The sequence below is a fragment of the Hippoglossus stenolepis genome, chromosome 9 (genome assembly GCF_022539355.2).
Source record: "Hippoglossus stenolepis isolate QCI-W04-F060 chromosome 9, HSTE1.2, whole genome shotgun sequence".
Taxonomy (NCBI): domain Eukaryota; kingdom Metazoa; phylum Chordata; class Actinopteri; order Pleuronectiformes; family Pleuronectidae; genus Hippoglossus; species Hippoglossus stenolepis.
The window spans coordinates 15,516,776-15,544,165 of NC_061491.1; the positions used below are offsets into that span (position 1 = coordinate 15,516,776).

The 27,390-nt window shown below is 41.5% G+C and overlaps 1 protein-coding gene across 5 annotated transcripts; it reads left to right on the forward strand.

Moving 5' to 3' along the window:
* Positions 1-458: 458 nt before the first annotated feature.
* On the forward strand, positions 459-25,923 carry sgsm1a (small G protein signaling modulator 1a). 5 transcript variants are annotated; one of them, XM_035166560.2, is made up of 26 exons: positions 459-558; positions 668-711; positions 7,238-7,313; positions 11,289-11,451; positions 11,737-11,889; positions 11,986-12,053; positions 12,771-12,916; positions 13,447-13,584; positions 14,325-14,449; positions 15,377-15,444; positions 15,570-15,733; positions 16,129-16,258; positions 16,740-16,883; positions 17,421-17,550; positions 17,984-18,048; positions 18,144-18,289; positions 19,136-19,264; positions 19,358-19,537; positions 20,009-20,080; positions 20,254-21,477; positions 21,572-21,696; positions 22,946-23,028; positions 23,163-23,272; positions 23,386-23,482; positions 23,795-23,962; positions 24,185-25,923. In XM_035166560.2, the coding sequence occupies exons 1-26, from the start codon at positions 504-506 to the stop codon at positions 24,271-24,273; spliced, it is 4,092 nt and encodes a 1,363-aa protein (XP_035022451.1). In that variant the 5' UTR covers positions 459-503; the 3' UTR covers positions 24,274-25,923. The 5 variants fall into 5 exon arrangements, with proteins under 5 accessions (XP_035022451.1, XP_035022453.1, XP_035022452.1 ...); XM_035166562.2 differs by having other exon boundaries at positions 20,317-21,477; XM_035166561.2 differs by having other exon boundaries at positions 13,453-13,584.
* Positions 25,924-27,390: the final 1,467 nt, after the last annotated feature.

The window sequence follows — 27,390 nt, forward strand, 5'->3', positions numbered from 1 at the left end:
GAAATGTTACTGTATTTGCAGATACCTCATCTGGCAGGCCAAAAAGTGTTTCTGTATCTTGACCACAAGGTGGCGTGAAGACAAAACATTTCCATGTCAGGGAAATTCAACTCAAACTCTGACATCCACCTCTTCTGAGCACATGCTTGTTTTCAGCTCAGGAATATATACATACATATATCCATAGAATGATTTCAGTGGGAAAATAACACATCAAGTTATTACTGTGAAATATACATCAGTGTTTTTATTAATATTATAATTTAATAGCAGAGTATATGTGAGGATATAGCATTGTTGTAAGAAATATATTTAGCAAAGAAAGAGAAAGTGTGTGTGCGTGTGTGTGTGTGTGTGTGTGTGTGTGTGTGTGTGTGTGTGTGTGTGTGTGTGTGTGTGTGTGTGTGTGTGTGTGTGTGTGTGTGTGTGTGTCTTTAAGGGGCGGGTGTAAAGCGGAGGTGTAGTCGTGAGCCACATCTCTGAGAACAAGCGCCACTCAGCTGATGGGAGGGGACCTGCTCAGGCTGGAGACAGGATCCATGGCAACAATCATGGCAGGTGGGAACAAAAACACACATTTATAAACATGTATATCTGTAAATGTCTGTTTTGTCGTGGTGATCAGACGGAGTCAGACTGTTAAGAACTGTATGTGACTGTGTTCCAGAGACAGAGACTCGTCAGAAGCTGCTGCGCACCGTCAAGAAGGAGGTGGGTGTTTTTATCGAGTTGGAAAAACAAACACTTTGCTTCATGTGAACCAGCGCAGTTCAACGTGCACACGCACAGGCTAGTTCCACATGATCCATAACATGTGCGAGTGCTCATCTTTACCACAAAGACCAGAACACAAGGTTGCACTAGATACAAGAACAACAGCAGAGATTCAGTGCAGCTGAATGGGTTAGAATCATATGTTAGAATGTGTTTAATATGTTCTTTGTTGTCAGTGCGAGTGTTGGTGCAGCAGCTCAGTCATGGTGGTGGAGAAGGAAACAGATAGTCTGTGTTGGTGGTGTTTATGGCACCAGAGCAAACCACCATCATCTCTCTGCCAACACACAGACTCAGGTATTACTCATGTTGTAGGGACCTAAACCTGTTTACACAGTCACATTATGGGGTCCTGTCTTTCTTATGTGGACTAAAAGCATGTCCCAATAATGCAAATCATCAAGGTGGATACATGCTTTGGGGTTAGGGTTGTTTAGATTTAGGTTATGTTTGGTTAGATTAGGGTTAGGGTTAGGTTTAGGTTAGGCTTAGGTTAAGGTTATGTTTTGGTAAGTATTAACTATAACTAAGGTTAGAGTAAGTCGCCATGAAATCAATGCAAGTCAAAGTAATGTCCTCTGAAGTCATGGAGACATGATTGTGTGTGTGTGTGTGTTTCTGTACTTCTTTGTGAGGACCATTTAAAGCGAAGACCCTACAGAGTGAGGACATGTTTGGAAAGGAAAGACATCTTGACCTGTCCTCACTTTATCAATGGGCTGTTTGAGGGTTAAGATTTGGTTTTAGGGTTAGAATTAGGTTACAGTTATGGTCGGGCATGTTAAGGTTAGGGTAAGGGCCTAGGGAATGTATTATGTCAATAGGGTTAGGTTCCTCACTAAGATATAAGTGTGTGTGTGTGTGTGTTTTTGTGTGGGCTCTGGAGGTTTGTTTATTTGTGTTTTCAACACTTCATTATTTAAAGTGACACACATGAGATGACCTGAGTTCAGCAGAGATCGAGTCAAACATCACTACCTTTAATGAAGAGCTGTTCATCCCTGTGGATGAAGAGCTTTTTACAGGAGGTGTTCATGGTCCATTGTTTGCAAAATGACACACAATTAGTGACAACGATCTCTGGCACATCACTGACTGTTTGGAAAGGTCACATAAGCCTGTCATTGTTTCACGTGAAGGAAAATGGGGCTGATGCTAAGATCTGATACGGGGAAGAAGAATGACTGAGGAGTAATTTGTTAACTTCTAATGTCTGATTGTATTAGGATTTGTAAAGAAAAGCAACATAAAATCCAACATTAAGACAAATGCAATTAATTCACATAACATTATAGGAGCTATACACAGTTTGTATCGTGAATAAAACATGAATACAGACAACTCCCATGATCCCTTGCTGCTTCACGATATCATCAAACTAGGTCTTTTGTTATTGTTTTGATCGAGAGACGCTTAGCGGCCGAAGTTACATATTGTACATGTAATAAACACATGGTAACTAGTCAGGTTAAGTTTGATTCTTATGGTTTATGTTTGCAGTGATATGGTTGGAACTTATAGCTGGTGCTGTAAAACACATTCAAGTTTCCATAGTGATTAAGATATTGAGTATTTATAGTTAAAGCAATATATTAGATAGTAGTTAATTCACTGTGAAAGGAAAGCTGAAGATCAGATTGTGTGCCACTCCATTGTGTCTCCATTGTTCTACAGTGACGTGAAGCTTTTCACATGAGTTTTCTGTTTCTCACTGTTTGTTCAAGGAAGGTTTTCTCAATATCACCAACACTTCATTTAACATTTACATTCACAGTGTCACAGCTTTCCTCTTCCACTGCTGTTGGCCTGAGTCAAAAGCTCATTGAAGCAGAGCAACATCAATATTAGTTTTACTGGCTCAGACAAGGTTATACTCATTTCTTTTCCCCTCACTCTTCTAACCTGTTCGGCTTTTTTTTTATTAGTTTCACCTCCGATTGCCTCCTAAATAACACGACTTTAATTCTGTCAAACAAACACATAAAAATCACATCCTGGATCTTGTGAAAAGAGGAAAGTAGAGACTTTGTTCTGATTTGTTTTTCCTCTGAGTCATGTTTGCAGTCTTATCAGCAGAGACCAGACCCTTTCCATGATTAAACCTGCTTCCTGTGTGCTGGTACGGCCTCGCTGAGATTCATTCACCGGTGACTGTTTCACTGTTTTCCACAAATGCAGCCTGCTGATGGACTCTGCAGATGGACTCACTTGGTCCGCAGATAGCGCTTCTTGAAAATCAACATTTATCAAGGAGTTTAACAATTTTCATTTACCGAATTTTTTTTTTTAGAGATATCTCTTCCCCGAAGAGGAAAGATGTTGTTTGTGCTGGTTTCCCGTTAGTTTATGATTATTATAACTTTGCGTGGGTTCCACCATATGGCGTCTCTATGCTGTGTGTTCTCACACTCTCCTGGTCCAGCTGGTTATGTGCCACCTGTCTGCTCAAATAGACTTGGATATAGGTCAGTATCCAGAGAGAGTGGAAGGCCTGTGGCAGCAGAATTACCTTCTGGTTTGGATGAAATTTACTATTTGCCTCGGCTTTGATACAGAACCCATCTCCGTCTGCCTCGCTCTCTTTATCTTGCTTTGATTGTGCTCCTCCCTCTGTCTTTGTGTATATCACTCATGCACTCGAACGCAAATACACATCTGTGTTTGCCAAAGGAGAGGAGGGGGGGGGTAGAAAACACAAAGGCCACAGGGATCAGAAGCATTTACTTTCCAGTCTCACAAGGTTTCAGACAGAGGAGACGGAGATAATCCTCTAGTCTTGTTCTGTGTTTTCTACTTGGTTTATAGGTTTCCTGATTCATGGTCATTGATAGAAAACAGGGTGGATGCACATTGCAGGATAAGGCTGCAGAGAGATCACTGTTGTGTGAGTTAAATGTGTTTACTGCAGAAACTCAAGCGTAAAAAAAAAATACATTTCTGTTCGACACTCATACTTGACTCTTGCCCTTTCTATCTCCATCCATCCTTCATCTATTGTTAGGTCCTGGTCTCACATATGTCGATGTCTCATTGGCAAACGTTCACTTCTCATTGACGTCCAATCTGTACAAGTGAGGAGGCAATTACAACTCGCAGCATTGACCCGCGTGGAACTTTGAACCATGATATTGTCCTTATCCTGTAAAGTTGACATTGGGAGAGAGCGCACCCAGTATATAAGCCAGACAAATGCCTAGGTTAAATGTATTATCCTTTATTACTTTAACCCTAATCTGCATGTTTATGGACTGTGGGAGGAAGCCAGAGCACAATTGTGCCACCAACAGGAACAAGTGTAGCTACTAACTATTGTCCATGAAAAAAAAGAGGCTGTTAAGCAGGCTCCTAACTGTGACATGTTAAAAAAAAGGATGCATGAGTCCAAGATGCATTTTGCGGCTTTAAACTTAAAGCAAAATGTAACATTCAACAGAATATATAGTAGCCCTCGTCTTTGTCCGTAACCTGCCAACCAAATTAGACAGGCATTGTCCACCTTACCCAGATGTTATTATACAACAAATATCTGCAGCATTAACTAGCAATTACCATCCATTACATCCATCCAATTTCTATACAACTTAGTCTTTGATGGTGGCTGGGGAGGGTAGCTGGCATTGGGCGAGAGCTGGGATACACACTAGACAGGCCGTCAAGTAAAACATCGATTCACACAATTTAGAGTCTCTGGTTAACTTAACTCCAACATCTGCATTTCTTTGGACTGTGGGAGGAAGCAGGAGTACCTGGAGAAAACCTACAGGGAGAACATTTATCTCCACACAGAAAGACCCTAGCCAAACTGGGATTCGAACCGAGAACCCTCTTGCTGTGAGGCAAACAAAACGTGACGCATATCGCAGAAAACAGAAGCCACACCCCTTGCACCCATAAAGTTATAATAAAACAATCATCAGCAGCCTGAACAAACAATAACCAACAGGGGCTAAATATTTACTTTGGCTCCTAAAACAAGAATTCCATAAAGCACTCAGAGATACTGTAAATTTTGAACGTCTGCATTTCCATGACACACGGGCGACTTCATGTGCAGAGGAAGATAATGTGATACGATCAAAAGCTCCAGAAGAGCGCCTGAATAGACCCTGTGGGGAGACTGTGTAGTGGTTGCATTGATTTTGTGCTTCTTGCCATGTAATAGTCTGCTCGTTCATTATTAAATCATCATTCAAACAATGGAGCCATAATTCAAATAGATAGCCTCACATCAGAGCTGTAGCTCCATGTGTGCGCCTGGATTCACATGAATAACAGTGATGAAGATTTCTCTTCTTTTTTTCCACGCTGTGTCTTCCTCCCTTCATTCATCAGTGGCCACACAGACGATGAATAATGAAGGGTGGGTGTTAATGGATGTGGCTTTCTCTCTGCCTCTTATTTCTTGCCTCTGCTGTTGCAGGAGTTAATTGGAAATACTCTGAAGATCTTTTATCACCCTGTGATGCCTCCAAGCTGCATTGGTTAGTTAGAGTAGATTCATCATTAATGACTGTTGACACGTCACGCACATCGATAAAGTCTAGTGAAAATGTATTGACCATTATGGATTTGTATCTTTTTGTGTATGAACGATACCATATTAACACATTAGGTCTCTAAATGAAGCTGGAGATGGAAATGATGGAGTTGGTGGAGTTAAAGGAGCCGCAGTTGTTTTTGTTTGTTTCCGAGATGAATGAATGTTGTTGTCGCATCCTCTTAGGCGGAAGTGATCCACTGTGCGACACGTGCCGTCTCCATGGAAACACACAGGTTGTCAGTGCTCAGACACTTCACCATATGAATTCCTCAGAGACCTGATCTGTCGCCGAGATGAAAAAATATCAGTAGTCTGCAGCTTCAAGTTTGCAATCAGCTCTTTGTGTGTCAGGTGCACGCAGAGAGAAAACCAGTGGATATACGTCCCCTGTGTGTGTGTGTGTGTGTGTGTGTGTGCGCACGCAGGCTTTTCTATAGGTCTGTTCATGTGCCTGTGTGCAAAGGCCACGTTTGTTAATATCAGTCGGAATGAGGGAAGATGATGTTGTATTTATTGTGAAATAATACTATTTATACTGAGGCACAACATCTATCATTTCAAAATCTCTGCTTTAACAAGGTTTTCATGTGAAATTGAGGAACTCTTTCTTTGGATTACTCTTTGGATTGTCCAGAAACAGATATTCACATCTGGTTTTTGGGGGGGTTATTGGTTAACTTCATTAAGAAATCATAATACATAAATTACACATTTATCAGTGGTAGAAAGTACCTTTGCTCAAGTACAATTTTTAGGTACTTGCATTTTTTATTCTCTTTTATAGTACTTTATACTGTTCTACATTTCACAGAGAACCTCTGTTACTTTTTCTTCAGCTACATTCGCTCGGAAGCTGTTGCTACTAATTATGTTTACATCATTTAATTTAAAGGTAAAACTAATCTTATTATTAACATTGAAATGCAGCAGTGCATCAATACAAATCTAATCTTGTGTGACACTGTGGCAGAGCCCATCCCTCTGACTAATGATTACTTTAACATTTTAAAAGACATTGTAATTCTAATGCCCCTGTTATGAATGGATGCTTTATCTCATTTATTTATCACTATTACCCTTTATGAAATACATCCATTGAAATTTACAGGTATTATAATCCATCTGCGATCAGCCAGTAAACCAGATATCAAAATTATTGGTCCATAAAATTGAGCCGTAGTGGGAAATTAGATCTTATTTTAATTTATCTCCTGGAAAATTTTATGACGAAGCTGTAAATATCAAACTGTGAAAACTGATATTGCTTGACAGCTGGCGCATCATGAACACTGAGCTGGCTCACAGGGAAAAGGATGAACTTGGCAGTGTGGCGTGGCCACAGTGGAGAGGCACATCTCAGCAGGAAATTAGAGACGTCTGCACGACTCTGTTCGGAGGTTGATAGTCCCCATGCAGATCCCAGAGCGGTGCCCACACATGGGGGCGTCTCCATAGCTACAGGAGGGATTGATTAATCAGTCATCTTTAACTATTGGTTTTGTCGCTGCTGTCAGGTCACAGTGAAGAAGCCTTGACAACCGCCCCCCACCCCCCAAGCACCCTCAAATGTACCACCTCCATTTCCCAGTAGAGCTGGTGACTCATCCAGCAACTTAACATGCACGCTCCCCCCACTCTGTTGTGTTCTTCTGCCTCTTAACTTTTTACCCCCAGTCCATCCCTGATTCCCAGACGTGCTTTAGTTATATAAACTCTCAGAATTATTCCCTCAATCACATGTATCACTCTGTCACCAACAAATTCATCACAGATGGTGTGTGTGTGTGTGTGTGTGTGTGTGTGTGTGTGTGTGTGTGTGTGTGTGTGTGTGTGTGTGTGTGTGTGTGTGTGTGTGTGTGTGTGTGAGACTGACAGTCGCATATTAATGAGTGACTCATCCAGCATCTGCTCCGTCATTGACAGGTGAAGCAGATTATGGAAGAAGCCGTGACCAGGAAATTTGTCCACGAAGACAGCAGCCATATTGTGTCTTTTTGTGGTGAGTCATCAAAAATACAAATGGATCCCTCATTCATTTGAATTTTCAAATTCAACAACTCTGCAACACCCATGTTGTTTCTTTTACCTGATGAGAGTTACTGTGAGATTTCATGTGAAGCTTCATCTGTGGCGCTGAATCTCTAACCTTACGATGTGCTACTATCTGCCGGTTACTATATATATATGTTACTGATTCATTTGAACCTTCATCATGTTGTCGTCTATGTAAATCTAACATGGAAAAACACAATTGGCAGAATAATACATACATAAGAAGTTAATTTAGTTTAGTTAAGTCCTTACTATTGTCACATCGATATTTTCTGTTCTAATACATGTCCATATCAGGAGTCAAAGGAAATGTTTGATGTTTCACCCATATTCTGATTTAACCTTATCAAGACAATAGTCTGGACAAGAAACTAAACAGCGTGTTTACATTTTCAATCACATTATAAAGTCCTATTGGAGTTTTCACAGCATTTTGGCAACATCAACACGTGCAGCAGTTACCAACTGCTTGATGTCACAATCAGACTATATATGCTCTGTAACATGTAAACAGAATTATAAATGGAATATATAATACAATATAGTATATATATATAAGAAACTCGTCTAAACATCTTGTTCAGAATAAAGTCACTCATCAGAATATTGGTGTCCACTGTTTATTTCAACAGTAACACCAACAACAAATTACAGCTAATTATTCACAATTTTATACATTTATACAAATAGAAAGACTGGCAACAGTAAGATGTACTGGGTATTCAGTATATCTCCTTACAAATCCTACAAAATAAAGTTGGTGGTCCTTATTATTGGTTTCAGGGTCACACACTCATAGATATCAGTTCCCCATGTCAGATTTTTTCTTGGGAAAACTGATATATTAAAGAAAGTAAGAAAGAAATACTGGATCCACGCAAAAATATAATGGGTCCTAATTATTTTTGTTTGATTTTCCTCACAGACAAACTGCAATGAAAACATAATCTCTTGGGGGAGGCAATAAAACTAAATATTGTGAGGAGAAAAACATTTCCCAGTCAATATAATGTACATTACACGGTCTATGTGTTGAGCTTCACAGAAGTAAGACCACGATCTCCTCATGTCGGAGCAGAGCTGGTCTGCTTTTCACAGTGTGCAGAGAATTTGCAGCGCAGCTTGAAAACCTTATTAAACCAGCGCAAGTGAACGACGTTGCACATCCATCCCACCCAATAATCAGCTTAGTCCAAACCTCTCTTTATACCTTTATTTTTCTCTGTGAGGGTTATGAAAATAATTTGTCACAGAACACAGACTTTATTTCTTATTACAGTGTGATACTGAGCCATATCATTTCCTCTTCTGCTATCGTACCTCCCAGTGGACACGTAGCAGTTCAGCTCAGGAGGACCCTCTCATCTCTCTGCTCTGTCGACAGCCGCAGCCTCCTCCTCCTCCTCCACCTGACTCTCCCTGTGATCCCTGCAGTGGCTCTTGTTACTTCACGTCCTCTTTCAGCTGTGGTCTGTTCACAGCCCAGACTGACTGAGTGATTGAGAGAGTGGAGGATGGGGGATGAGCGGGGCCAGCTCACCAGGGAGCAATTAGCCTCCACCATCTTGGCTACTTTGATAAGCTGCCCGGGCAGAGTAAATGAGAAATTGCAGACGCTGTGGAGAGGAAATCAGTTCGCCGCTGTCGAATTTAGTTGTGAATCAATGAAAAGTATCTCAACACATACATGTGAGATACAGTTGTATTGGTGAAGCTCTGTTCATTGAATTTCTAGCCCTCGCTTCTTATGGTATATGAGCCGTGCCACATCAGAACAATTCTCCTAAACGGCTTCTGTAGGAGCAAACACATGAAAGTTGAATAATAAGAAATTAGATTATTATAGATCAATAAACTTAATAAAAGTTTGTAAGAATGATTTATATCATCAATTACTGATCAATCTAGTGATTGCTTTGGCAATTAAGTGATATTTCTTTCTATGAAATGTCAAATAATAATTTACTCCATCACAAGACACCCGAGTATAATTAAAGGCAAAACAAAATATTTTTATGTTGCCTGAACAATATCCAACTACATTAGAACATAGCAGACGCTGTATGATTTGATCACATCTGAAAAATAATGCAAATGCTGAATTGATCAGTAACTTATTGACTTATTGATGAATCCTTTCAGAAGTGTCCATATTAAGACCTTGTGTTGGTGCCTCTTTGCCGGTCTCAGTGGAGTGAGGCGACTGTGGCTTTGTGTTAATGCACTCAGTTGCCACAGATACAGGATGATTAGAGATAATTTACTGTTTTTACCAGGAGTGACAGCACAATGGGCTGATCCCGCTGATATGAGGCACATTTTCCTCACAGAACATTTACGCACTCGCTCGCTGCTGTTTGCGATAGATAAAACATTGAATCTTAATATGTTGATGGTCTTGTATGTGGAAGACTCCGGCCTGCGTCTCTAACACCTTCATGTTTTTAGCTATACGTTCTCCGTGGTGATTAAACAAATTTCCCGGGCGTGCGATACGCTAATTATCGTTTTGAGACGACCACTGATGCTGCTGTTCATTTTGTTTGAAGGTTGTTTGTGCAGACACTGTGGCACTCTGGGAATTAAAGTTGTTATCTGTGTCTTAGAGCCGAGACATTAGCTGTGAATAAGGTGTGAAGGTTTGGGAGCTGATTTCTCTGCATCTTCCTCGGCCATCTGAGACTAGTTAGTGGTAACGATGACAGAGCAATGGTGATGAGCTATATCTGAGACCTGTTAATGTTACGCTTTGTTTTGACATTTAGCTTCCTGCTCCTACATGATGTGGAGAAAACGGGCAAAAAAACTCTGGGAGGGAGAGAGAAAAGTAGAAAAGATATAAATTAAATAAAAAGAAAACCCCACCTGAAAGATAAGATGGTTCTGATGACACTTTTATTGTCTCGCTTGAAGTAAAACAGAGATGATAGTGAGAGCAGTGACAGGTTTACAGAGCGATGATGGTGGCAGGAGAGAAGGGAAGCTGCGTTTGAGGGAGTATGGATGATGGAAAGAGATTGTGATGCTGATGAGTCGCCGCCATCCCTCCCTCCGCTCAGCTCTCCCAGACCTCGAGCTCTCCATCAACGGGGGTTGCCATGGTAACCCCAGCCTTCCCCCTGACCCCATGTGAGCAGAGCCGCAGGATTAGTCTTGAAAGAGAACTCAAATGTCAACACAGCTCCAGGCCCTGCCACGTAGGCCTGAGAGGGAGGAGAGCAGAGCGGCGACTGGGTGATTGTGCAAATGTGTGTTATCCTGTCACAGACTTACTGGATAATCTAAGCTCATGCAAAAATGATTACGTGAAGGTGTGGCTTCATTAAAAAAATGGCGATCATGCACATTGAGACACCATTCAGAAAATTAGATAAAAATCACAAAAAAAATAAAATGGATAAAATATGAAAATACAAAATACAAGAAATTGTGAAAATACTGTATCCCAGAAAAGTGAAGTAAACATTCATGGTTAAGTCCCTGGACATTGACACTGAGTGGACTGTCCTGATGGAGCGAATTCAATTGAATTGTCTTTTTCTTTTTCCTTTTTTTGATTAAATGTAAATGTTATGTAAATTATGTTGGACATATTACTAGATGACAGGTTTACCTCAAGTGATACAAATAAAAGCCGTTCTTATTTATGTGTATATATAATTTTTTTTCAAACAACAGCTGAAATGACCACAAAAGGTCAATGGAATGCTTTAGCTTTTGTTCTGTGTCTTCATGTTTTTAGCCATTCTTTTTTCCTGATGGAAACTGAGCTCAAACAAATGTATGCTAGCGGTGCTCTGTCTCTGGTGGATGTTTAAATAAGCGGGTGTTTACTAACATGTTAGCAAAATGTCAGTGTTGTTTGCTCTTAGACAAAAACATTTTTTTCTTTTCAAACCAAAGTTTGTTTGTTTCCAAACAGCTGCAGTGGAGGCGTGTGTTCTGCATGGGCTGAGGCGACGAGCAGCTGGTTTTCTGCGCAGCAACAAGATAGCGGCACTCTTCATGAAGGTGGGGAAAAGCTTTGCCCCTGCTGAGGAGCTGTGTAGGAAGGCCCAGGAGCTCGAGCAGATCATCGAGACAAAGTGAGGGACGCACACATCCCAGTTCCTTCTCACACATCGCACCAGACTTCAAAGCTCACATCAAAGCTTGTTTGATTGTACCAGTGAAAGCACTGAAAACAAACGGCCGTCCGTGTGTACCCGAAGGACTATTTTTTTATTGTGAAAAGCCTCTAAATAATTCATGTTTATAATCTTTTATGAGTCACGAATCACTGATGCCATTAGCTTCAAGCACATGCAGTTTTACTTAATGGAAATTAAAAAAAAAACATGCTGAATGTGTTTTCCTCTGTCGCTCTGCAGACGAAGTCAAAGCTTGCAAAGTCAGGACAGCCTTCGTAAGATGCCCCGGCTGCCCGGCCTCACCCCCCAGGGAGCCAAGAACCTGTGGATCCGGGCGGCTCTTTTTGAAAAGGTGCTGGACAAGATCGTTCTCTACCTGGTGGAGAACAGCAGGTACAGTGAGAGGAGCCAATGATCTTCTATCCAGCTGTTCGTCTTGTCAGAACGTTATGTCCTCTCAAATTTCCCCCTCTCACGTTTGTCTTCCAGTAAATACTACGAGAAAGAGGCTGTTCTAATGGACCCTGTAGATGGACCTATCCTTGCCTCTTTGTTAGGTAATGATGTGCCACATTAAGCAAGTATCTGTGTGATTTATTGCAATCATCGAGCATCGAGCTGCACCCTGGTTTGGGCTCAAAATGTGAGATCGTGGTGGTCTAAAGCAGAATTTTGCCTTTTTCAGGACACACTCTCTCCTGTACAAGGACATTATTCTACTCTGTACTTTCTTTCAGGGCAATTTGGTTCCTCTGCCCTTTGTCCACTCAAGAAATATGTGCCACCAAAAAATATACTTTCAAACAAGAGTCTTTTTCTTGGTTTATTTTTTGCGTTATTGGTTAACTTGCAAGGAAATAGTTCTAACAGGCTAAGAAACAGGAACAAATGATCCCTCACTGGCTTCCCACCATTGGAAAGTGACAGTTAGTTTCAGTGGAGCTAAGCCAGGACTGGGTCTGAGGTTTGAGAGACCTCAGACCCAGATGGGTGATAGTGAAAGTGCTGCACATAGATGCACTGTTTGAATATGTGTGTGAAAGGGAGAATGAGTGTAAAGCACTTTGGCTGGTCAACAAGACTAGAAAAGCGCCACATGAATAAAGACCATTTACCATAATCAAGACAAGAAAGCAGGTTCTAGCTCCAAAATCATACTCTCTTTATCCTTCTCTTTTCATTTTGATTGTGAGGAGAATCAAGTGCCCATCATTGGTTAGCAAAACCATCAGCTGATGTCTGCAGAAACTGACTGTGTTCTTTCCCTCCGACAGTCGGACCTTGTGCTTTGGAGTACACCAAGATGAAGACGGCTGATCACTTCTGGACCGACCCGTCCGCTGACGAGCTGGTGCAGAGACACCGCATCCACGGTGGCAACTGCAGGCAGGACTCTCCCACCAAGAGGCCTGCACTGTGTGTAAGTCATGATCCGGTCACACAGTACTCCACCATGCACGCTCTGTTTATTTCACCCCCTTGTGTATGTGTAGTACATGATTACTAGCACATATGCAGAGTTTTAGTCGTGTATCTTCTTAAATTCCATTCTCCTGTGGGTCTGAGGAAAGTGGACCTGCTGATATCACCACATGAAGTGAAGCACAATGTGTCCCAGGAGACACAATGAGTGGATCTGAGACCTTCACTTGTTCAGTCCTCAAGTTAACACTGAAATAGGTCAACTTGGCTGATCTCAAACCACAGTACTTCTTACAGTTGTGTATTTACTCACAAAATGAAGAAGAAGAGAGGATGCATTGGTGCTTATGAATGAATTTTATATCTCTTCTTCAGTCATTTGAAAGATGAATTCGCTTTATTCATGTAAAATATTCTGTGTTGTGATTTGCCAGCTGTTATTCATAGTGCAGTGCATTCACCAGTTTACCGCTGGCTCACGATGTTGGTGATCTGATATGATGTGTTGTGTGTCTGCGTTTGGGGAAGTTCCAGAAGCGGCACTCCAGCAGCAGCATGGACGAACGCCCTTCCCCCTCGCCGTCAGCTCGAGAATATGTGGAGTCACTGCATCAGAACAACAGGGCGACCTTACTGTTCGGCAAAAACAACGTGCTCGTGCAACCGGTAACTGGCTTCAGTTCTCTTAAACACTCAGACATGCATAACTGTGACTCTCATTATAAATAATATCTCAATTTAAACGATGTACAGAAGGTACAAATATGATTGTTCTACCAATGTCCGCATGCACACAACTACTTAATTAATTTCCATGACATTTTGTGGAGGGGTGCGGCATGAACCAAGAAATAACTTTTTCTTTTTGCGGATCCAGATCTTGGGGAAAACAATAATTTGCCAAATAGGATGTTTTTTAACATTTTCATTGATTTATCTGATTCTAATCAATGGATCTCAATGAAAGAGATAAAATAGGCTAATATTAATGCAATTTGGTGCAGATCCAAATGAAAATCCAGGTCTAGTGAATTTTAATGTGGTTTCATAAGTAGACTGTTGGGCCTTGGCAGAACTATGCCCTCTCCTGAGTGCCATCCTAGTTGTATATGTGCAAGCAAGTATCTAATTTTAACCTGTTTAAACTGCCTCCCATGTCTGTTAGACTCATTTAAATTCATGTCAAAAAAGCTAATAAGAAATCTGGCACATCCCAGACTTCCCATGCCGGCTCTAAAATAGCAATACAGGGACATGCTAATCCTTTTTTTTTTAACTACAAAAAAGGGATATCTTTGTTCATTTGTGCAGGTACACGATCCTCTGTGCTTCAGGCTTACAAATACTGACTTTTACTGTTCTTTGCATCTAATGAAAAACATCCATCCTCGTTCTTGTTGTTTCAGAGGGACGACATGGAGGCTGTCCCCGGTTACCTCTCCCTGCACCAGACCGCTGACATCATGACCCTGAAGTGGACTCCCAACCAGCTCATGAATGGCTCTGTTGGAGACTTGGACTACGAGCGCAGGTGCAGAATTATTATGATTGCTGTGATTGCAGTGGCGGCGGAGCCTGCACTTGATAATATCAGTGATCCTCCTCATGCCAAGAATATCTAACATGTGATGTGCTTCCTCAAACACAAAGAAAACACTTGTGTAACACTCGGGTATTACTGAATAATTCAGTGTGTTTGTGTGTGGCCCAGGGGCTCGGTGTGTGTAGAGGAAATGCTGCGGATCAGATGAGGCTTCTTTTGAGCAGCAGCAGAAGGTTTATTGACTGAGACACTGTCAGACATCTCTCAGCCATGTTGTGCCCCTGTGCTCGTGCATGGTTTATCTCACCAAATAAAATGGATAGTCGCAGTAAGCAGCTCCGCGCCTGCTCATCTGTGTGCACGCTCTCCAATACTTTCTTTTATTAGCCATGAAATGAGTGTTACTTGAGATTTGGATTCATTAAGATAATACATAAACATTCCCAATGGATTTGTTTCTTACTGTTGGGTGTTGATCCTGTTGGTTGATTTTACCTCCACTGAGGAGGTTATATTTTCACCCCTGTCAGTTTTATTTTAGGTTTTTGTCAGTTTGTTTGTTTGTAAGCAAGATTAAGCAAAAACTACTGAAAAGGATGCGGTAAGGACTTCATTCGATTTTGTTTCGGATCTGGATTATTTTTTTCGTTGATTTCTCAGAGAATAATTCATGGATCTTGATGAAAAAGAACATATATATATTTATATAATGTTACAGCAGCAAGAGGGCAGTCAAAGATTGAAGACAGTGAAGTAATAATCAATAAACAATAAACATGGAATACAAATACAAAGCCAGATCTAGTTCATTTAAATATGGTTTCATAAGGGGACTGTTGGGGCTTTGACAGAGGTAAGTACTCTACTGAGAGTCATTCTAATTTTACTGACTGATTTTGATTTTATGTCTTTTAGTGTTTTTTGGGACTATGCCATGACGATTCCTCTCGAGGAGATAGTTTACTTGCACTGTCATCAACAAGGTGGGTCCACTCCAGCCTTTATTCTGAAATCCAGCATTTTACACACAAATGTAATCATTGTCCAGCAATACGTCATCATGAATAGTTTGATAATAAAGGATTCATTTCCTGTGCACTTCCTGTAGTGGACAGTGGGGGGACGGTGGTGCTGGTCAGTCAGGATGGAATCCAGAGACCTCCACTGCGCTTCCCCAGGGGAGGACACCTGCTCCAGTTCCTCTCCTGCCTGGAGAATGGCCTCCTTCCCCACGGCCAGCTGGACCCTCCGCTCTGGTCCCAGAGGGGAAAGGTCAGAGCAGGAGGTCTTTGTAATGGCTTCACATCCAGAGCACAATGAAATCAATAAATCCATTTAAAATTTGTATTAGAACATAAATGCGCTGACTCGTTGCAGTATGGGTTCGAGGGATGCTGATGAATATGCGGCTTAATGTTCTCTCTGCTCCACCACACAAAGTGTCTATTTAAACGAATGGATGTTTTTGTCGGACTGTTAATAGCTGTGTATCTGCATCTAAGCTGAATAATTAAAACCTCCCACACACACTCAGCCAATATTAATAGGCTCCAGCATACAGACACTTATCATCTTTAATTCACATGGATGGTTTAGCTGGGCTAGAAGGGTTTAGCAATTTTTTCTTGTTGGCATTATTTTAGTAACCCATTATTTTCTCGTTGCAGGGGAAGGTGTTTCCGAAGCTGCGGAATAGAGTTCCTCAGGGATCCTCAGAATCGGTCTCGGATAAGGAGGAGGACGAGGCCACGGACTATGTCTTCCGCATCCTCTTTCCAAACAGCCAGTCAGAGTTTGGTGAGTTTCGCTCCACAAGCCAGTTAACACAAGTAGCACCCATGGGTACGGAGGCTGAGCCGTCTCACACAAGTGCATTAATGGAAAACACAAATGCAGAAACTACATCACAACTGCAACAGCCACAACAGAAACACCATCTCAACGGAAGTGAGTGACAGCGGATGTTGACAATGAAACAAGCTCAGTTACTTTCTGTGCTCCAGTCGTGGATGCATGAGTCAAGTGAGCCATCTTGGAGTGTCCAAAGAGGAAGAACCCACCTGTACTGTAACACCTCATATAGCATCACATTTTGAGCAGCAACTGGCTTGTCTGGGTTTTCACAAAAGCAGCTCACTTGACCACAGTAAGTAACTCTGCTCATTTCATGGTCAACATCCGTTGTCACTCATTTCTTTAGTTTTTGTCTCGGCCACCGTACATGGCCCTCTCCAGATTGTTATGTGTTCATGAAAATGTTGCTCATTGTTTGTTACAGTGACTGTAACTCATCCTCCTCACCTGACTTCCTCCCACTCCCTTCAACCGAGCGGACAGCCACCCTCCAAAGTGGGGACCCTGGTTGTCCCCAAGAGGTCCTGCAGCTGCCCTGAAGAATCCTCCTCACCCACAGGAAGCAGCTGTAACACTGTCACACCTCGGCTCGTCTGTCAGCTTGCGTTGCTTTAATTCCCTTGCTTCTAATACGCCCTGCACCTCCGAAAACGTTTATCGACGTGTCCCGTTCTTAAAGCCCCCGCTCCCTCCCTGCCACCTTCTGTCAAACCTTTTTTTACTGCAGTACGACACAGTAACCTTTTAATGGGCGATGGGCGGACAGCTGAGTGATCGAATGTGGCTACTGAACCGAGAGAGGCTATTGCTCACTTGATCCTTCCCTCTGTAATTCTGTAATTGAATGATGACTTCATGCTGTCAGATTGTGCATTAATTCCATATTGCATCAATGTCTTCTTTGTGTTTCATCTTTGCTCTAACAGGAATCACGCTCATACAAATTGAAGCACTTTCAGCATAATTCTGCTCACGCATAAGTGTTTCCAGCTGAGTTCAAATCATCCAACTGCAAATGTAATTGTTTTCTGAAAGCCTGCGCAGCCTAATGACTTAAGATGATAATGCTGGTGTGTGTGTGTGTGTGTGTGTGCCGGTGTTGCAGTGACTCCTCCAGACTTGATGGATCAGGGAGCTACGATGTGGCATCCCACTCTCAGGAAGGCCTCGTGTTCCTCTTGTTCTCAGGGGAGCTTCTCTGAGGGAGGGACACCCAAGGGCTGTAACCATGAGAGGTGAGAGATAAACACACTAACTCGACCGAGTTGTGTTGGATCATGACGGGTAAACTGCTGAAGCCTGCAGAGACGCACCCACTCGCTCTGCCAAAACCAGAGATCCTCAACAGTAACGAGGAAACCATAGCAAAGATGCAAGAAGCTAGCAATTACCCAGAAGACAATTATTTGACATTTACCTCACTGGCATGAGAATGTGTGGAGAAAATGAGGTGATGAGACAGATAATGTGGGTGAAGGCTATTAAAAAGGCAGGTTAAAATTTGAATAATAAAAGGTTAGCCCCAGCACTATTGTTAAGTCTACATTAGATAGAGTGTCTCATATATTCAACACAATATGAATAACTAGAATCATACTATTATCTTTTCAGAATAAAGAGAATAGTATAGTAGCACAGTAGAATGATCTGTGCTCTATCTTCCTGCAGGGCTCCTCTGAAGCTGCTGTGCGACAGCATGAAGTATCAGATCATCTCTCGGGCATTTTACGGCTGTACGTGATTTCTCCCTGAAAAGTCTTAAATATCATAATTTAATTACCTTTAGCTTTTGCAGAGACACTAATGAATGAACTGTTCTGTGAACTAGGGTTGGCATACTGCCGTCACCTGTCCACTGTGCGCACACATCTCTCTGCCCTCGTCAATCACACCATCGTGGCACCCGACACGCCGTGCGATGCCTACAAAGGGCTCACTGCAGAAGTGTGGAAGACGTTCCTTCAGGACTGCACAGTAAGCATCAGTGTGGTCAACACAATGCAACACTTCACATTATGCTGTACACAAACGCATGCACGCACACACACACACACACACACACACACACACACACACACACACACACGCATGTCCACTCCTAGCGTGTCTCTTTCACTCCTCCACTGTCTCATCCATATTCATCGCCTGCTAATCAAACGACTCACACCATTAGTTTCACAACAGTTTGCATGAAGTGCAACTAATGACCCGTCAAAGTCCACATCCACAGTTTATATGGACATTAATCACATTTACCCGGAGTCACATAGAGTTTGACTCTATGAAAAATATTTCACAACCAAATATTCTATATTTACTCTGGTAGCTTAGAAAATGTAATACATCTCTCTCTTCCACTTATGGGTTATGTTCAGTTGCCATTGAGAGGGCTCTGTTGACATTACATGTCCTAAAGCAAAAAAGACGAGTGGTTAATTAGGAGGACTCTATTAATTGTTGTAAACAACTATGCTAATCATTTATGAAGAGAGGAGAGGTGGGTGTAAAAGAGGGGAGAGAAGAGAGAGAGGAGGAGGAAAGAGAGAGAGACAGGGAACACTTGGGTGTCATATTTAAGATCTGTCAGACTGGTTGTTATAATAGTGATAGTGATATTTATTCATACAAGATTTTTTTTTTTTTTTTATGATAGCAGCACCAGTTAGTATGAATGTCAGAGTGAAAAGCTACTATGGTGCCTCCATCTGTCATAGTGTTAATGCTGATGTTTTAAGGTACAGTTGAATATTAGATATAGAATAATGCAGATGAAGATTGGTCAGAAAGCAGCTACATGTGGAACCTGTCTGGTGCCTTCAGGCCTACAAGGAGCAGGAGCTGCTGCGTCTGGTCTACTTTGGTGGTGTGGAGCCCTCGCTGCGTAAAGAGGTGTGGCCTTTCCTGCTGGGTCACTACCAGTTTGGGATGTCCGAAGCTGAGAGGAAGGAGGTTTGTCGTTTCTACGATTCTGTTTTGGGCTTTGCTTCCAAAAGCATTTTCACCAGAGCCACTGACCCTTGATGGTTGACCCCTCCCCCCCAGGTGGACAAACAGGTCCGAGTGTGTTACCAACAGACGATGCGTGAGTGGCTCGGCTGCGAGGAGATCGTCCGCCAGCGAGAGAAGGAGCAGCACGCCGCAGCCTTGGCCAAGTGCTCCTCTGTAGCGAGCGACAGTTCCAGTCAGAAGATGATCCATCACGACTCCACTGTGAGCAATGAGGTAAAGCAGTTTCCCTATTACAAATAAAGAGATTTACTATAGAAGGTCTAAAGAAAAGCTATTGTTTGCATTTTTGGAACCTGACCCATCATAGGGACTTTGAGTCTGGACCATTGACTCTATATAAAGATGGACGACATGATGGCTCCCCAAAAGTGAACACCCGCCTCCTCCATGTTAGCAGATGAGACATCGACAAACCTAAAAATGTGTTTTTTGTCGTTCTAGTTCTTATCACACTGATGTTTGTTGTTTTTTTTCTGTGAAATTCGGGTGTTTCATTTTTGATATTTTGGCTTCATTTCTGGACAGTAGGAGGAAGTGGAGACACATTGTCTATCTTTATAAAGAGTCTTGGTCTGAAGTGCAAATAGTGTCAATTTAATGTGAAGTCAGCATATAGTAAGATGTGTGTATCAATAAAAGTTGTTATATATTAATATGTTGGAATGATTGTGTTTTATAATACAGTCCCATTCCTCCCAGAGCTCAGACAGACAGAGTCTGGCTCGCCTGCAGAGCGACTCAAGCAGCAGCACACAGGTATCAACATCTTACCTTCATACACTTTGTCTAGGAAAAAAATATTTTCCACAACCGATCAGCTCTGTCACTCTTGAAGTCATCATCCTTCGTGCCACAGTTTCTCAACACATGAGAAAGTGTAATGCATGTGATCACAATATTCCGCATCCCTGCATTCTCTCCCCTGCTAGTTCTTCACACTCTTCCATCCCTTCCCCTGGAGTAGTCTGCTTCCCTTTGGCTTGTTCTTTCAGGTGTTTGAGTCCGTAGAGGAGGTGGACCAGATTGAGACGGAGCCCAAGACCGAAGAGGCCAAGCAGGCGCCAAAGATGCCCAATGGAGCTCTGCAGAACGGGACCTGCTCTCCCGACTCTGGACACCCCTCCTCCCGCAACTTCTCAGTCACCTCTGGCCTGTCAGACACTTCGCTCAGCACAGACGACACCGCCGGACCTGCTCTCCCCCCGGCATCACAGAGCTCTGTCAAACCTGCAGGGGTAGAGGCTGAAGGTCTAACAGAGGAAACGCTTAGCCAGGAGAGAACCGAAGTGAAGGACGAAGAGGAGACGCTCGGTGTGACCATAACTGCAGAAAATACCAAGATTGAGGTGAATGATAATGACATGATTCAGCCACTGGAAGAGGAGCAGGTGATGACCAACAAAGAGACATGTTTGCAAACTAAAAGCCAGGAAAATGTTGAAGAGCCAGAATCTACTAAAACAGAGGGAACCAAGTCTGAAGATACAGACATTCAAGGAATTCAATCTTTAGATTCAGGAGAAATAGGAAGAGATGTGTCTGATGAGGATACTGTGATGGTATCAGCAGCTGCTACAGAATCCAAAGAAGAACTCGTGGAACATAGTCTCAAGAAAGACGTAGAAGTCAGAAACGAGGAAACGACAAAGCTCGAGGAAAGGATTGTGGAAAAGATGAAGGACATGGACGAATCAAAAACAAGTGAACCGCAAGAATTTAGTTTGACTGAGGGGACAGAAAAAATGGTCCAACATCATGTGGCCGCTGACATTGAGACCAACCTCCTATTCTCAACAGACGCCAGGGTCTCGAGAACAAGAGAAACTTACTGCGCCTCTCAGAAAGAGGAGCCTCAGGTCATGACTGAATCTGACGAGTCTCCCTCAGCCATAGAGATGGAGGAGATCCCCAAAGCCAAAGTTTCCATGGTGCCTTGGAGCAGGAAGGGACGATGCGAGCCCTCGTCTTCCTTTGAGGACTCAGCCCCTCGCGCGGAGGAGGAGCAAGGAAAGCACATTCCGGAGGGCACAGAGTCCATCATGTCCGAGGAGCCGGAGATGGAGAGTCTGTACCCTCACTTAGATTCTCTGCCCGGGTCTGGAGACACCAAGAGCAAAGCGACCTCTCAAGGATCTGCTGGGAGTACCTTCTCTGTAAGCTCACATGTATATATATTCATGTACGTTCATGCAAGTCATCTCTGTTATGAGCTTGCTTTATTCATTGTCATCACTTTGTTTGTTTTAGCAAGAGCTGCTGGATTTGTACACGTTAAATCTGCACCGCATTGAAAAGGACGTCCAGCGCTGCGACAGGAACTACTGTTACTTCACTCCTGCCAACCTGGAGAAACTGCGCAACATCATGTGCAGGTAAAACACTGACGGCAGCAGGAAGGTAATGAGTTGTATTAACAGGCAAAACACGCACAGCTTTTTTTATCAACAGAAAATTATCCATCTGCTTTTGGAGGTTGATGGTGTTGGTTTGTTGGTTTAGATAAGAAGACATTAATCACAGGGCTGACACACAGAGACAAATAACCAATCACTGTCCTACCTTCTGTCAATAGAGTCCTGAGAGATCCAATCACAAGGTCAGCGTTAACTTTGTCTGTTCACACCAGGAATTAAAATGAATCCCGAATGTGTCTCCTGTGACCACCTGTGATCGAATGTCACTTCCCTGCTCTGTATGCAAATAATCCAAAACGTCATTTGTGTTCGCAAAGACCAAATAATGTCGTTTTTTGCCAGTCTCCGTACACAGATGTTTCCGATGACGTTATCTTGTGCAGACAAGATCATTTCCTTGTGGGGACAAGTTCATTTTATGTGCAGCAAATGATTCCTGCTGATGACAATCAGGAACAGCCAGAATTTCATTGTATCGCATTACAAGGTGAGATTAAAACTTGATGAGCGGAGTTCTCTCCATCACGTTGGCTGTGTGCATCTGAAGTCGTTAGAGACACATATTCATTATTTTTAATTGTCTTTTGCGCACAAGATAATTTACCTAAATGAATAAAGGGAGAAAATATCACCGGTTTGGATTTTAGTGTCTCTGAGGTCAGGGATGATACTGTGATCACAAACAAATCAACATATTCATATTCTGAGAAGCGTAAAAATATGTTTGATTCATTGTTAAACTGTAGCGGGTCAGAGGACATCAGCTGAGCAGGCGGTCCTTCATATATGGCCCATGACAGATTTGCGTTCACACAGGGATTTGGTTACGTGATCCGATCTCAGGACGCATTGAGGAGCATTTCCGTGCGCTCAGACCTGTAATTTTTGCTGACAACGTGTGATTGAATAACTCAGGATGGATGTTTATTACCTGAACACTATCACAGAGTCTCTAGTTAACCGAACCCCAAAGCTGCATGTCTCCACACAGAAAGGTTTTTGGGATTCAAATCGAGAATTTTCGTGGTGTGAGGCAACAGTGCAAACCTCTGCGCCACATTTATACCCAAGAGAAAAGTTATTATAAACTCATTAATTATATAATGCTATATTTTAAAACCCATATCTTCAGCATTAAAGAAAAATGTGGATTTACCTCTTGCGGATGCCAGATATAAACCTCGCTCTCTCTGTTGTACGTTTGCAGCTATATCTGGAGGCACCTTGACATCGGCTACGTTCAGGGCATGTGTGATCTTCTGGCTCCGCTTCTAGTCATCCTGGACGATGGTGACTCAACACACTGATGACTCACTATCCTGTTCTCCCCTCTCCCCTGACACGTTGTGTATTTGTGCAGATATTGACGGAATGACAGAAAGGAGTTTTCCCACTCACTTCCTCTCTCTGCTTGCTGCTTTCAGAGGCCATGGCCTTCAGCTGCTTCACTGAGCTCATGAAGAGAATGAATCAAAACTTTCCCCACGGAGGCGCTATGGACACTCACTTTGCCAACATGCGCTCTCTAATCCAGGTGACGCAGCCACACTGTAGCAGCCCAGTAAATCCATTTCTTTCTCACTTTTCTCCCAACACCAGACTCTTTATTAATTTTCCTGAATCTCCTCTGATCCCCTCTCTGAGTAGATCCTGGATTCTGAGATGTTTGAGCTAATGCACCAAAACGGAGACTACACCCACTTCTACTTCTGCTACCGCTGGTTTCTCCTGGACTTCAAGCGAGGTAAACTGGCAGAAACACTGTGACAGACTTTGTGCCAATTAGACGAAGCGGAGTCACTCTCTTTGCCAGACCACTCGGCAGCTTGTTGAGAATACTTACAGTTACTTGAATTTGGAAAGGATTTGAAAGTAGGTTTATTTTTGGAAACTGTCCTCGAGAATTGATGATGAAATAATTTCACATGAACTGTGACTGCGTTAACTGTTTTTATAATTCACTTTGCTTTGTTTTAAAGGCTGACGTAGGACATCCCTGTTTTGTCTCACAGCCTTTCTCAATATATCCACTTCTTTTTTGTTCTTATTCTTGAAGAGCTGGTGTACGAGGACGTGTTCGCGGTCTGGGAAACCATCTGGGCGGCTAAGTATGCCTCCTCTAGTCACTTTGTCCTCTTCATTGCTCTGGCGCTGGTGGAGATCTACAGGGACATCATCCTGGAGAACAACATGGACTTCACTGACATCATCAAGTTCTTCAATGGTAAAAGGGACCACTTCACATACTTATACTCTAACAGTAAACACTTTTATGGAAATATGGGGGCATTTTCTCATGTAAATACTATGTAAATGTTAGAATCCAGCATTTTAGACCTGAACTCATAAAAGTTAGGAAATCTCACTTTCTTCTTCTTTTGAGGGAACATATTCTGCTTTTTTTTAAATCGCTGAATGTATTTTTGAGTCTTCCTCTGTCTTTCAGAAATGGCTGAGCACCACAACATAAAGCAGATTTTGACCCTGGCCAGAGATCTGGTGTACAAGGTGCAGATGCTGATTGAAAACAAGTGATGGCGCTGTTGTTCTTCTTTTCCATCCATGTAAAGCGTGAGCGGCTGTAGCAGCACAAGAGTTATACACATATGAGCGCGCACACACACACACACACACACACACACACTCTAACACTATACAAAGCCTTTACAATCACAGTTTGCTGCTATGAGCCTTACTGACTGTATCCACTATGTTATTTGTGTTGTCAACAGTTGTATGGGAATATTACGCTTAATATTTGTCAGTATGTTCGACTGAAAACAAAAGTAACAGAAAATAGCTCTCATTTCCAAATATTTTTGTCCGACATCCCTCAAGTGTTGATCTTAGTCCGAGTGCACTTAATATTTCGAGGAAATATGGAGAGTTTAGTGGCACATTTCAAACCAAAATGCAGAGCTGAATTCAACCAGAGACTATATTTATGAGAAAAGTATGTTGTGATAATAATTTATAATATGAATTATTTTAACAAAGTCTACAAGTTTACATTTTGAGATATATTCCCAACCTTTAAGATGGAAAGAATGTACACAGGGTTTTAATTTTATTAAGTAGCACACACAAGTCAAATTATTCTCCACTGATAACTACACTTAAGTTTAACACACAACATTAAGAATATTTTAGCTTTTAGCACCATGCCAGTGATTTAGCATCTAACAGTGTTTTCAATGTTCGGAAACTGCCTTGTCTACCAAATAGTATGTCTTAATTTGTTACGTGTGAATTGTACTGTACTCAGAGAAAACTGTGTTAGATTGTTGTTGAATTATGAGGATTATATTCTGTTAAACCGTTGTTGACTCATAATCTGATTATCTAAGTGACTTATGGAGGTGTGGGCAGAGATTTATATATGAGGAAACATGCCTGATTTCATAGTCCTTTTGAATTATTTTATCCAGTGAACCACTGTATCTTTATTTTGTAAATTGTGCAGTTTACTCCCCTTGATTTTTGTATTGTCTTGTACTGTCTGGCGCTTGTTTGTTCAATGTTAATTTCAGCTTGAATATCACTATGGAAGATCAGACGAGGCGGTGGTAAAATGTAATCGCAGGGATCAAATGAAAAGTTTTGTCGTTCCACATGTTATTTTAGTGTGAGAGTGACTTAACCAGAGGCGTGACAATGAAAGGTTAAGTAGGACAGATTTTAAATATAAGACCGTGTTAATGTTTTGGCGCATTTGAGGACGTACAAAATACATGTTTTAACCCCTTAAATGAATACTTATATTGGTCTCAGTGACTGACATTCATGCTTGTGATCCTTTGAAACGTCACTCAGTTGTACTTCAAGTGTTGTTTCATGAATGTGGTACGGTGAATTGCATTTAATTTTGTTGTTAGTTTTTTTCGTCAACACTAACTGCTGTAGAAAAGGTCTTTATTTTAATTTGTTGTAACGTTTATTTTCCAAAGTATTTATTTATTTATGGATTTATTTATACATGGATTTTTTTTCTTCTTCCAAATGCTGCCTTGTTTGTAGCTAATATTTTTATTTTGTGGCCAGCTCAACATGTGTATTGTAAAACAATCAAATTATATACTAAGAGTTCAATAAATATTTAAATATACATATATACATACATATATATGGTATATGTTCTTATAATAAAAATAAAAATGGAATTATAATTATTTTTCCAAAAAGATATTGTAGTGTGAGTTTTACTGGACTGAATCAGACGGTGGTGAGAGTTTTCAGAAACGATCGGGGAAGAAGCAGAGAAGAGAAAAGTACAGCAGATGACTGTGCATTAGTTTTACAAAGACTATGCACATCTGGTCTCGTGTTTGTATTTAGATAATTGATACATACAGTAAATCCAAAGCCTGGGGGAAAAAAAGATTTAGAATAGAAATTTAAAAAATCCACATCACACCACAAGTAAAACAGATTTTGATAAATCATACAAAAAGAAACACTTACCAGCTGTTGTTGAGCTGCAGCAGGTGTGATGGGTGGTGATGCTGAAGGAACTGGAAGGCTGGAGGTACTTGGGTGGACAAGGGAAGAGCTGGCAGGAAGGGCTGCTGGTCCAGGGGTTATATCTGTGCGCTAATACGCAATCTACAAATAAAATGCCATTTAATGAGTGTATTGTTTTATATTACGCTTTCATGTATTTATTCCTCAGATTTGTATTTATTGCCTTTTATTTGTAATTAAATTAAATTATATAATTATAAAACAATAAAAATCATGATTCAAATTTACATGAAATAATTGTATATCCACTGACATAATATAATACATTTTCATGACATAGAAAAAACTAACTAATATAAAAAACTGTTCAAATTTACAATCAGCGACCGCGACGTAAAAGATGGAGAGCGGACTTCCTGATTGGCTGTCAAAGACGGAGAACGGACCCACGGATTGGCTGTCGGGTGACGTCACCCAAAGATGGAGAGCGGACTCACTGATTGGTTGTCCAAATGCTGGAAACGGTGTGACGTGATTTGGGAGCGTTTAATTTATTTACCAAAGTATTTATTTATTCATGAATTTATTTATACATGCATCTTTTTTTCTTCTTCCAAATGCTGCCTCGTTTGTAGCTAATATTTTTATCTTGTGGCCAGCTCAACATTGTAAAACAATCAAATTCTATACTAAGGGTTCAATATATATATAAATATACATATATACATACATATATATGGTATATGTGCTTAAAATTGAAATACAATGGAAAATGGCCCAAATGGCCACTAAATGCAAAATGGCGGGCTTCCTGTTGCTTTTTTCAAAGTGCACCTCTACACTTTTTTGTTTGTCTGGTCATGATACACCTGTGTATCGATTTTTGTGAAGATCGGTCAATGTGAACGCGTTCCAGGGGGCGCGGGGGGCGCTGTTGAGCCATTTTGCCACGCCCATTTAAAATTACTCCAGAATACGTAAATTTTCACCACTTTCTAATTTTCTGCAAACTTTGGTAACTATTTGAGCATGTTAAAGCCCTCAAAAAGCCTCATTTGCCTGAAAAAAATAAATAATAATAATCCTTACAATTTCAATAGGGCCTCCCACTGTCTCCTATTGTTCGGTGCTCGGGCCCTAATAATCATTCTATCATATTTTCCCTGAAAGAAATTGATTGTAGTGTGAATT